Here is a 13,304-nt window from a genome sequence, read left to right on the forward strand (position 1 = left end):
GCCCCGGACGAGAGAGACGTCCCGGGAGCCGCTGGCGCAGGGGCTGAGCGGAGGCCGCGGCTGCAGCGGCCCATGAGCGGGGCTCGCCCTTCCCGCACGGCTAAAGGGCGCCCGCAGCCCCTCGCCCCCCTCCCCCGCCGCCGCCTCTTCTCAGAGACGGCGCCTCAGCCGTGTCCCCCTCTTCCCCAGAGCAGCAGGCGGCGCTGGCGTGGGGCGGCCCCGGCCCCACGGCGGGCGCTGTGGCGATCGGTCCCGGCGCAGCGAGGAGCCGCGGGCGGCGGCGGGAGGGCGTGCTGCGGGGCGGGCGGTGCCCGGCGGCCGGCAGCACCGAGCCCCGATAGGCGGCGGTGGGCCATGTTGGTGCTGCCGCCGCTGCTGCTGCTGCTGTCGCGGAGCCGCTGAAGCCCGGCGGAGGGGCTCGTCGGCTCTCGCACGCAGCGGCGGCGGCGAAGCGCGTCGCGTCGAGCCAAAGCGAGCAGGGAGGAGGAGAAGAGGCGAGGAGGAGGAGGAGGAAGGGGAGGGGGGATCTTGTCGGCGAGGATGCCCGGAGCGGCTGCAGGGACGGCGGCGACAGGAGCAGGCTCGTCAGGAGCGGCAGCAGCGGGGATGCTCCCAGCTCAGGAGGCGGCCAAGATCTATCACACCAACTACGTGCGGAACTCGCGGGCCATCGGCGTGCTCTGGGCCATCTTTACCATCTGCTTTGCCATCGTCAACGTGGTGTGTTTCATCCAGCCCTACTGGATCGGGGACGGCGTGGACACCCCGCAGGCGGGCTACTTCGGGCTCTTCCACTACTGCATCGGCAACGGCTTCAGCCGGGAACTCACCTGCCGGGGCAGCTTCACGGACTTCTCCAGCCTGCCCTCGGGAGCCTTCAAAGCTGCTTCCTTCTTCATCGGGCTCTCGATGATGCTCATCATCGCTTGTATCGTCTGCTTCATCCTCTTCTTCTTCTGCAACACAGCTACCGTCTACAAGATCTGTGCCTGGATGCAGCTGACCTCGGGTGAGTGTGGGCAGCTGCCCGGCCCTGGGGTGGGGGGTGCTCCGCGCCACTCGGCTCCCCTCAGGCCAGCGGGGGTGGCACGGAGAAACTTGTGGCGCCGGCAGCCGCCCGGACCGGGAGGAGATATGGGGAGCGGCGGGGGCGAGCGGCGCGGGCCCGGGGAGCCCGGCGGGGCAGGTGGTGCTCGGGAGGCCGGGAAGCGTTCACAGCGCTGCGGAGCAGTGCCGGTGTCAGCGCTGGGCCACCCCGCCGCCCACCGGGGTCTTGGCCGTGGCCCGAGGTCAGGCTCAGTTCGCAGCCCCTCGCACCCCTCCGAGGAGCAGAGCTGCCGCGGCAGCTGTCCGGTTTCGCCCTGTGAGCTGACCCGTGAGCATCAAACAAGCCCAGGGAGGACTGGCGGGCAGCGGCAGACCCAGGCTGTCCTCCCGCGCGTGGTCTGTCGCTAAAGGTCAGGAGAAAATGGCAGTGGTGGCCGTGGGGACGTCTCGAGCAGGCGAGAATGGGTGAAGGCAATTGCCAGCCTGTTGAGGGTTAGTCCTGAGCCCAGGTATCCACCTGGTCAGGGCAGAGCCCGCTTCAGTTCCGCGGGAAGGGGTGAGGATGTCTTCTGCTGGCCATCTGGAAGGGCAGCTGAGGTCATTGGATGTTACATGCATGTGTTTTGGTTGGGGTCAGTGCCTTCTGTTAGCAAGGTTTATTTTCCTCTGTATGTTAGGAGTGTGAAAAAAAAAAACCAAAAATCGTTCCAGTTGCTGGGTTTGACTCAGAAGATCTCCTGACTTCATTTGACTTTCCCCATCACATCCAGTGTCTCCCTGGGGGAAGCGCGTGATAAGAAAGAGGGAGAACACCAGGACATCCCTTTTTGTATTTCCAACACAGCTTTCCCTCTAAGCTAGCAGGGAACTGGTGATTTGTGTGCAGCTGGGAGGCAGAGGAGGAGAAAAGAATGGTCTGTAGAGTTGAGATAGCAATAAAACCAGTTTTAGCAAAACAGAAAAGGTAGAAAAGGTAGATTCTTCAATAATTTGGAAAAAATAATAAATCTAAAATCAAAGCATACCTTCTACTTGTCCTCCCAATAAAACCCCCAAATTGAGAAGTTTTCGCTTTACAGGGATAAGCTATTAGGTAAGCAAAGCAGAATATCTCCAAAATAGGCTCATGATCACTTTTTCAGTCCCTTTAATTGACCTATATTCCTTTTCCGAGCAATAATTCTACTGGGTTGTTTACTGAGCAGCTTCAGCATTATTCAGTTCACCGCCTAGTCCATGAGGCTTCGTGGAAATTTCTGGTTTGTCATGAAACTGCTTTAACCATTTATCTCTGTGATGATGTTTTTATGTGAGTTAGGTATCTTTTTATGCTGTTACTGGCACTTCAGTTTCTGTGTGGGTTTTTTTTGTTATCACTTGGGAATTGATCTGCAGTCACCTGAGCCTGGTGGGGTTTTCCCTGATTCCAGTAAAACTATGTTTTGGTTCATTATCTCTGCATTAGGAATCCTCTTTGACGGTGGTGTCTACTTTGTCTGTTCACTGACACACATTCTGATATGGTCTTATTAATTGTACACAGTCATGTCACTTGTCTCCAAGCAAAGCAAACTCTTTCATCTTTGCACCACAGAGGTCTCCTCTGCTCCATTAAGGACTTTTGCTTTCAGATTTCTCCTCTCTGCTGGTAAAAGGTAGCATGAATATTCACTGGCTTGGTGCACCCTCAGCCTCTTTTGTTCATGTCTGGTATGCAGTAGGAAAGCAGAATTTCCAAATCCCTAGCACTTTGCATCATCAGAGATAGTGGTGCTTTATTTATATGGTTCCACTTCTTCATGCCAGCAGAAGCTAGTGCAAGGTAGATAAAAATTAATCTAATTTCTTTACTGCATTTCTGCACAGGTGAATAATAACGTTTAGAAACCACTGATGTCCAGGAGCCCAGGCAGTCTATACCATGCTATATGTTTGCAGGTGTGACACTGAAGATACGCTTTCAAACAAAACAACACAGAATTTTTGTCATCTCCAAAGCTGGTAGATAAACTGTTCGGCATTAAAAGTCAACACCATTAGTTTTGCATCAGCAGTAGACTGACTTTACAGCCTGCCTACCACCTTCAAAATTAAAATACTAGAAATTATAGGGGAGTACATATATAGCCAAGTGGTTATTTGCCATCTTTCCTGGTTTGTATGTGAATGCCCTGGAATAACTGGAACAATGTTGGTGTTGGGAGGGCCTGACTTTGTTGTTTGCTAAATGTTATGCCTCAATTCAGCTTTTACCTGAATAATTCCTGTATTACCTCAAGTCGTCCCAAATCTGAACATCCATATTGGTTTGGGTTGCATCCTTTGAAGAAGCATGCAATGGTGATGGGACAGAAAGCTGACTTAGAATAAAATGTGCAGGACAAGAGAGTTATAATTAGTTCTGATAGGTTTTCTATGAGATATATAGCCTACTTCTGTTACTATTTTACTGTTTTGAGATTATAAGTAATAGGCAAAAATAAGCTTAAGGTGCTGTTCTTGCAAGTAACAATATAGCAAAGTCATCTACATATGCATTACATTTCTCTGTAGTACAGGAACAAAATTGAAACTGAAGGAGTAAACTGAACAAGTATGTGAGTATACCTTTGATTTTGCTTGCTGTTACATACCTTAGTAGTGTTAGCATTCAGTCAGATAATATAATTATAAAACTGATATAATTAATGTAATAATTAAAACAGATATAATTTAAAACTCTGTAGAAGCAGTTTTTCAGCATGGGATCATACTTGATTTAGGACTGCAAATAAAATTAGGAACTAATTTCTTTAAAAGAAGGATTTTTATTACATTCTGTCCTGCATGAGTCATTAGAAATTGTCAGCATGATTTAGCTCTTATTTTCGAGAGGTGGTTTTTAAATAAGAAAACGATAAACAATGTCTTTGGACTTGCACATTTTCAATCCTTGTTGCTGTTTACTCATGTCTGTGACATGATTAACCAAAAAATCCTAGGAAAAGCTATTCCCTTTGTGTACACGAAACACCATACTTTAGACTCCCTTATGAGTTTGCCATGGCTTAGACTGTTCCTTTTGTTCATGTGCATAATGCTGTCAGGGTACACTTGATATCTTGAGAGCCTGTGTTGGCAGACTCATTCTCCAGCCTCTAGCCTCCTCCTCTGCAATTTCAAAATTATATGTACAAGCTCTTGCCTGTACCCTTACATGATTTGAGCAGCTGCATGAACACAAACAGTGAAAGTGTTAGAAATGAGGTATTATTTACTACTCTGCATCTAAAATTTTCAAGCAACCTCACAAATAAAGACACTTCTTGAGATTTATTCCCTTATAAGTTAAATATGTCAAACACTTCAGTTCTGGCGTGATTTTCTTCATGATAATAGGCATTTGTAATTTTGTTTTTTCTTTATTAGGATGTGGCAAGTTATAGGTAAGAGAGAAGTACAGAAAGCAAAAGAAAGGCATAGAAATGTCCCCTGGAAAAGCAGGATGAAACAAATCTATGTGTTTTTCAGGAGAAACCCCATGCCAACAATAAGAGGACAATTGAACAAAATAACATAAAACCTCTGTACTTTGTCAGACTGTGGGCCAATCTGGTCCAGTGGTCTCCAACAGTGGTCTGTAACATGAACCCACAGAAGCATCAGAAACCATTTTGCCCTCAAATACTCATTTTGCCCTCATACTCTGTCCTCCAGCACTTGTGTGCCAGGATTTCCTGAGATAAGGGTTGGCATTTAAAAGCTTTTGCTAGAAATTCTTCTTTATGACTTTAGTAACTTTTTGAGCCTGTGTAAACTTTTAGTGTTTAGAGTACCCACGAGCAAGGAGTTCCACCGCTTCATATGTGTTGTGTGAAGATTCAGTAGGAGTTTTTTATGTTTTATAGCTGCATCTCCTAATTTCATTTGATCCCCCTAGTTTATGTATTGGAATAGGCTGTGAAAAAGGGACTCCCAGACACCTTTCCTGTGCTGCTCCTGTTTACACCATTGCTGTATCCTCCCCATTACCTGTTTCTGAGACTTGATGAGTCTTTGCCTTCTTCATCATTCCATAGTCCTGAGGTTGTACCATGCCTGTGGTGATCCCTGCTGCCCCACCCACAGACATTTCTGGTCTTCTTTATCTTTTCAGAGACAGTGGGACCAGGATTATGCACAATATTCAAGTCAGACAAACCAGCCACGTATGTAGTAGAAAAATAATCTCTCTTTCATTCTTTTTTCCATTCCTAGTAATTCCTAATACATTTTCAGTGTTAATGAGCAGTGGGCTAATGTGTTCACAGAAGTGCCTATTATAACCCTAAGATCTCAGTCCTCAGCAATAAGTCACCTTGGATCATGTAATTGTGTGTAGTTATGTTCTCTCCCCTCAGAGAAACAGCTTCATATTTGTTTATCTACACTGACTTTAGTTTGCCTTTGTATTGCCCAGCCACTCAGTAGTGTAAAATCTTTCATTGTAGTCAGCTCTTACCTACCCTGGATAAATATCAGCAGCAAACTTTGTCACCTCACCAATTACCCTGTTTTCCAGCTCATTTATAAATAAACGAGCAGATCTCAAGTTCCAGCACAGATCCCTGCAGGACTCCACCATTGACCTCTCTCTGCTTGGAAAATTGACAGTATCCTCCTACCATCTGTTTCTAATTATTTATCCTTGCAAGGACATTTATTTTTATCCTCCGGGAGTTTAGATTTTTTTAAGACTTCTGAATGACAGATTTATCACATGTATTTCGGAAATCCAAGTGGACTTTCTTAAACAAGGTACACATTTTTTACTCCATTGGAGAATTCTAGTAGTTTTGTGAAAGATGACTTAAGATAGGTGTGTTGGTCCCACCTCACTCACTTCCTTTCATTGAACAAATATGCCATGGTGTTGCATGGGCTGACTTCTGTGTTGTCTTTCATAGTTCTTACCAATTCACATGGTGCAGACATCAGTGGTTCCCCAGGTCCCTGGATGCTTTTTAAACCAGTTTTAAAAACTGGTTTCATGTTACTCAATTGACACTTCTTTGGAGCCAAAGCAACCCTAAGAGAGAAGTTATCACATGCCCCAGTTAAAAGATCACTTAAACCAGGGAATTGTTTCAGAATTAAAAGGTGTAATTCTTGATTGCAACTATGTTTGCCTTTATACTTCAGATCAAGTCTGCGGGACCAGGTGACTTTTATATAAGAGTCTTAAAAGGCTTGACCTTGATGCTCTTGGAACATTCGTTACTGCTGTTTGTCACATCTTGATATAGGGGTGAATTCCAGAAGGCTAAAAACAAGGAAAGGAAGGAAAAAAGAAGTCTTTCCTTTTCCTTCCTTTTCCAGAAGGAAAAAAAACAAGTCTTGCTCCACTGTTGATCAGAGTGCCTGGTGGAGTCAGACAAGGATCTTGTTTGTAGTCTCAGTATCCTTAACAATCAGTTGGGAAAGCACTATACTTTTATGGCTACTGAAATTTGCAATTGGCATGAAAATTATTTGTTTAATACATTATAGTAAGGATAGCTAATTCCATAGAATGATTTCGGTGTTGTAATAGCCTGGGCTTGCTTTGACAAACTGTATTTTAATACATCAAATGCAGTGAAGACTTCTGGGGATAAAAATGTAGCAGGATCAAAATGTCACCATCCTACTGATGGGAGAATCGTGGAAATAATGTATTATGGAAAAAGTTATCTAGAAGGAAAAACAGAGGCTGTGTAGATGGGCATCTGCATGTGAATTCTCACTGCAGTGCTGCACTTAGGAAGTCCAATGTGGTCCCTAAATGTGTATGCCAAAAACTGCATTGCTGCCCTTGCCTACTGTGGTTCCCCTGCCTGCTCTATCAAGGTCAAACATCTGTCAAGTCTCCCTTTCAGGTGTGAAGTAGAAAGGATTTCAGAAGTGACTTAAATAAGTGCAAGAGTAAGAGCTAAAAGGATGGATTTTCTTGCTACTCAAAAGAAGATTAAAAATTGATAGATTGTGGTATATGATGACCTACAGAGGGAGATTTCAAGTTGTGCAGTGCTCCTTAGCTTGACAAATTCTGTGTTTGGAAGCTGAAGTTACACAAATTTACATTAGCCAGGAGGTATATACATTTGTAACTTGTTAAGTTTAATTAATTAATTATCTTTACAGAGGTTTCTTCTTCATTAAAAGTCTTTACATAAAGATTGGGTGCCTCTTTCTAAGAGGCATGGCCTAACTCACCAGAAGGAAAGGACCTTAACCAACACTTCTGCCAGCTTTTTGTCCCACCATGTACCCCAGTTGTAACATAAGAGGCACATGAGAAGCCAAAGGCAGAGCAAGGCAAGCCCAGGAACACCAAGTATGTTTTTAAGCTGAGTTTCAGTATTGATGCTGACTTCAGTAAGAGCATTAACACCCTGCACTCTATCTGCAGGATTAAGTGACTGAAGTTATTTAGTGGTCTGTGGATGCTGGATCTTCATAGAAAAATCAGGGTTACTGAAGGCTCTGTTCATGGTAAAATGAGTCTTGCCTCTGCTCCTTGGGGAAATAGGGTGTGGAAGCTGTGTGGGCAGGCCAGGAGAAGGGAAAGAGCTGAGTACCCTGCTTTCCAACAAGTAGACTGTCTACTCAAGCCTATAAGGGCATCTCCTAAGTGAGCCTGGTGCATGTGCTTCTTTTTCCCAGAAGGGAGATCAAGCTGCCAATATGATTTTCTGTCCATTCAGCTCCAGAGGAAGGGTTTCCATAAGGTTTACTAGAGATCTCAGTACCTCCCTCATCCCTGGACAGGGAGTACCCTATGGAAGCCCTTGCTCTGCTGCTGTCACACAGGCTGTGGTGAGTATTGCCATACTGGTTTGGCAGGTGCTTGTGTCCCACTGTGAGATGGAAACCTGGGCAGGTTTTGGAAAGGAAAGTAAAACTGAATGTTTTACTGAGAAGGTCTGAGTGAAATGAATGATGGGGCTGTGCAGCCTTTTGAAGTGAATGTTTTCACTTATTTCATGCCTTGGCTATTAAAGGGAGGGTAAAAAGTATATCCTGTGAACAGTGGAAATGAGGGAAGAATGCTGTGCCTCAATGTCCCCTCTCCAAGTAATTTCTTTCCCCAAATACCCTGTGTCCATCAAATCACAAGATTTTTCCTGTATCTTATCATCCCTTGCCTTCAATAGCTGAACTCTGATCTCTCACAGGCTCTAAATCTGTGTTATTGTTAAGGACACAGCATGTGTTATAGCTGGCAGAAAGCTTTTTGTATGGTGGAATCTTCAAGTCTCAATATCCAAGTCTTTCCACTGGTGGGAATTTGGAATCTCTTCTGCTCTTCCCAGGAACTAGCTTTTCCACAAAACTTCTGTAAGTTTTGTATCTTGGAGGCTTGTCATATCAGTCAAATTTGGTTGAAATTGTTCATCAAACTCAAAATCACACAGCCACATCAGTTGTGATCCCAGAGGGAGCCTGGCTAAAAAGTATTGTGTAACAAGTGTATATCATTTATTTGTATGAGTGACTTGAGATTTGATATCAGAACTTGTTTTTGAAGGATAAAGGTGTTTTGGGAATGGAAAAGAGAGATTTTCTTTTGGCTTAGAGTGTAATAAAATTTTCAGCATCTTAATAACTCCCAATTGCCTTTTATGAACATCCAGGGGGCCATGGTCCACTGTTTAAGGAGCACTAAGATAACAGAATAGTAATATCTAAAAGGACATGCATGAAGTTATTCAGGCAATTTTTCAAAAAATTGTATGAGGGGGATAGAAAAGAAGTGAGGAAGAAACTGTGAGAGAATTTAAAAGAGGAGAATATCACTTACTGAAATGTGGGCAACTGTGAACTTGAATACAAGTTGGGAAAGAAATGGGAGTGAGGCAGCTGTGGGGCTTCACTGGCATAGGATACAGCTACTGCTGAGTTATTTAAAAAATTTCTTCTGAAAAATTAATGAAGAAAATTGCTACATGGAAAAATGAAGCCACGAGGAGGAGAACAACATGGAGATTATCAGCAGTAGAAGGTACAGAATAGAAGAAACCTATATTTCAAACACTAAGGTTATTTTACGTTTTGAGAAAGGAACCTTTTTAGCACTGTGGTATAAACTAGTGCTTTGATCTTGCAAACATAAAGACAGCAAACATATCAGAACAGAAAATCTATGGTGTGATCAGACAATGTGGACTCAGTATTTGAAAACTAACAAGATCCAGCTGTGAGGAATGGCAGGGTTACAGTAGCAAGGCATCTCAAAGATAAAAATAAAAACATTTTTGCTCAGAAATGGTGAAATGAAAAGAAGACACGAGCAAGCCTAGAGCCTGAAAAGTCTGCAGGACTGGATACTGTCAGTTGCTATCAGCATTGTTAAAAATGCAGTGGTAGCACAACTGAGTGAATAGCTAGAGTAGGCATTACTGTGTGGAACAGTGTGCAAATCCCAATTACGAAGAGAGGATTATAGGCAGAATCCTTAAGAAGGGGAATATAACAGACTTCTAGATCTATCTGTTCGAAGAAAGATATTATCCATTTTCACGTTTCCATTCAGAGATGCAAAAGACTTGAAACAAGCTTGCCTTAGAATGAGAAAGTCAAATGTACCAAGGAAAAAAAGGTTCCTTTATTTTCTCCTTGAGAAGCCAGATGCAAATTTATGAATTTCATTGATTTTAAAAGGTAGCTGATGGCCTCTGTGGAGAGCCTCTTTGACACAAGCACATCATGTGCTATTTCAGAGAATATTATTCAATCAAGTAATTGAGACTGCATCAGAAGGAGAGAGTTACCAAATAAATGGTTTGAAATAAATTATTACAAGCAGCTGATGAGTTGTTACATATTCCACTTTCTTTATTTTTTTGGTTACCTTTCAGAGAGGAAAATTTTATAGAGAAGACAGCTAGACATATTGTAGTTGCAAGGTGAAAGAAAGGCAAATATGAGTTGAAAGGTTTAGAAAACACTACTTGTAGAGCCTTGGGAGTTTCTTTTGTTTACTGCTAAAAGTCAAAAGTGGTGGGTCTTGCTTGTAGAAGTTCACTGAATAAGGTGAGTGATGTCATGAAATGAACATGGCCAGAATGAGTTTTGTATTGCTGTGCTACACCCTACCTCTGCAGCCTCCTCCCTACACTACTGTATTTGTTATGAACTTCGTGTGGAGCAAAATAGTGAATAAAGTAGGAGAAAATCTCTTAAGATCAGGGAAAATTTTAGCAGGGAAGAGAGGAGGACAGTCTAGCAGAAACATTTTTTCCTCTTGTCCAACTTCCTTCTGTAGTGAAATAAGGCAACCAGGTGCCACTAATTGCCAGGGAGTGGGCATGAGCTTGTGCTTCATGTCTCACCTTTTATTGGCCCCCTAATCCTGCTCATGCGCAGTTAGGACCCACCTTAATCAGGCACAGGTGGGCTTAACACAAGCTCATGCTCACTCCCTGGCAATTAGTGGCACCTGGTTGCCTCATTTCACTACATCCTTCCTCCTCCTCTGCAATACTTCTGGAGTGGCTGCAGAAAAGCAGCCTCAGCTCTTTGTAGCATGGAGTCTCTTGGAGTGGGCAACAGAAGACCTGGAGAGGGTTGTTTTCCAGCAGCACAGACAGCATGTAAGTGTGAAGTACCACATAAATAACCCTTTGCTTTTCAGAGCTTAACAGTCTTTGAGGATAGGTTCAGACATTTCTGTCTCTGGTCATCTCCTCAGCTTGACAGGACCCAAGAGAAGGGTGCAGTGGCTGTGCCTCTAGCTGCAAATCAAGCATATCCAGAAGCACCTTCTGGTGCAGTCAGCTGGCACACTATCAATGTCCATACTATTACATTTTTTTACCTTCTAAAAGTGGGTCAGCAGGCTCATATTGCTTGTTGGGAATCATTCCTGGCATGTCCGCACTTTTAAACTGTGCCCTGGCAGTACTGTGGAAAACTGTTAGTTGGAACAGACTAAAAGCACTCCTGTGACACATGCTGTGGGACAATTCTAACAATTTAATAGCATAAACAGTTGAGTTTCAATGCCTGGGAATGCTCCCTGGAACTGTTTGATTTATCTATGCATATATAACCACTACATAGCAAAGTCTCAAAATGAGGAGGTCAGGAATTACCTGTGCCCAGAAGTTAGGTGGCATGGGATTTTGTGTTTTAATTTAAACCTCATTATAACCACAACTCAGTGCCATAGTATTAATTTCTGATTTTCTTTGTTTAAATTAACAATTTAAAAAAAAAAAACCTGTGGATGAAAGATTTTTATGAAGTGTAGTTAACTTTGAAGCTAGACTTAGTAGTGACCTTGAAAAGGAAAGATGTTTGTAAGCTTTGGCAAAAGAAAGCTGCAATAAAAAATATAGAATCATCCATAGTGAAGTTTTTAACCTAGAGATAGTCAGAGAATGTTACCCATTCTGTCTGTGATGAAGACTGTATGTTTCAAAATCAGATTTTCCCCAGGTATATTCAGCTTTGCTAATACACCATTGAACACTACAACACCATTATACATTCAGTCTTTGCTTGAGAGACATCCAGTTCAACTTCACAAAGAGTTAATTCAGAGTTTCAAGATTAATTCCATAAGACAAGTATTAGACTTGCCATGTGAATAAAATTATTCATCCTTGTAGCTTTATGGTCATCTAAAGAAAGTTAATTATTACTTAGTTGCTGTGTCTTAGTATTTAGCCTTTCTATTATTGGTGCAGTTATATTAGAACATCAGTAAAATAAAAAGCTTGAAATTAGAATTCATAGTCACTATACTAGAAGAATATAGTCCAAAATAGTCCAAACATGCTGATGGCTTACCAGCCACAATCACTTGCATTTAGTTCATGTCAGGCATTTGTGTTTGTTTGGGTTCATCAGTTAGTGTGGCATCATCAGCTGGGTCACCAGCAGTCATTTCCAGGCTGACACTTCACCATTTGTACACCTTGAGCCAGGTGTAGTGGTGTTATGGACTCAGTGTTGCAGAATGGAAGGCTGTGCAGCTCAGGATGTCTGACAGTGAGTGAAGCCCCGAGTGTATCTGTTCACCAAACGATGGCAATGAGATGTCAACATAATGCAGCTGTGAAGAGGGCATACCAGATCCTGGCATATATTTAGTGAAGTATTTCCAGATGATTAAGGGCAATTGTGACATCATTACATAATGCACTATGATATTTAATGTGGAATTCTGGACACTGATGCCCTAATATGACTGAGATTAGCTGCAAAAAGGAAACTGACTGACCAGTGATATTTCTTGCATGGAGAAAACTAGGAAAGCTTGGCTGGTTTAATGCACAAATAAGAAAGTAGAACAGAGTTCCATGTCTGCTATCCAAAAACACATGTAAGGACCAGAAATGAACTGTTTAAGCCAGTGATTTTCACTTTGATTTGATTTCCTAAATTTTTTCCAAAGGTGATGCTTCATGCCCTGTAGCATTGTTAGAGGAAATTACAGCCTGTTAGGCCTGCTTCACTTCATGCCAATTTAAAAATCTCAGTAGTTTATGAACCCCTCCTGAGACCTCGGACCACAGAGTGAAACTTAACAATTTCAAACTTGGACTAATGGTGGAACAAGAACAAATGGCTATTATCTGGATATAAATCACTTCAGTCTGAAAATTAAAATAAAGTTTCTGACTATTAAAACAGCAAGGTCCTGGAACAACTTTCTAAAGGGAGAAATTTTGGCAAAATACTGAGCTGCACACTGGAAACAGATGACTGTCTAAAAGACTACAGAATATGATGTTTTTAACAGCATGCCATGTTCCTCTGCTCTTTCTCAGAATTGATTCATCTAGGTGAATGCTTTTTTCTATTCTATTTGTTCTGTCTTTTAAACGGTATCAGTCCTATTTTGGTGCCTTCTAGGATTAAAAATAGGAACTAAGATCTGTAGATCTGTTGAGTGATGATTCTTCCTGACATTCTGACCAAACTAGCCAGAATTTTCCTTAAAATCCCAGGAAAACTGTAAAACACTGTCAACAACAGCTGCAATAATGTGTTTCATTTTTTTCCTTTGCATTCAGCATTTTCATGTTTAGTTTCCTTTAAGAAAATAGAATTTTTTTCATCTAGATATTGATGTTTAAAACTGTAGGTAGTTCAAAAACAGCTATTTAAACTATTCTAAAATACCAAGTTTTCAGGAAAAACAATTTAAAAATTATCAGTTCTATAACTAATATGAGGTCTGGTTTTGCTAAGGATGTTTCCTTAAGAAGTTGTCCATTGTTATCTCTCCGTGCATGTAATTATTTTGT

The 13,304-nt window shown here is 42.6% G+C and overlaps 1 protein-coding gene across 1 annotated transcript in view; it reads left to right on the plus strand.

Annotated features, from left to right (window-relative positions):
• Positions 1–540: 540 nt before the first annotated feature.
• The window catches only part of LHFPL3 (LHFPL tetraspan subfamily member 3), a 150,661-nt gene continuing 137,897 nt past the window's right edge, over positions 541–13,304 (plus strand). The window contains exon 1 of the mRNA XM_030468826.1: positions 541–1,009. Coding sequence (XP_030324686.1) covers positions 541–1,009 — 469 coding nt within the window. The remainder of the gene's footprint in view (positions 1,010–13,304) is intronic.

Source organism: Calypte anna, chromosome 1 (genome assembly GCF_003957555.1).
Source record: "Calypte anna isolate BGI_N300 chromosome 1, bCalAnn1_v1.p, whole genome shotgun sequence".
Lineage (NCBI taxonomy): Eukaryota > Metazoa > Chordata > Aves > Apodiformes > Trochilidae > Calypte > Calypte anna.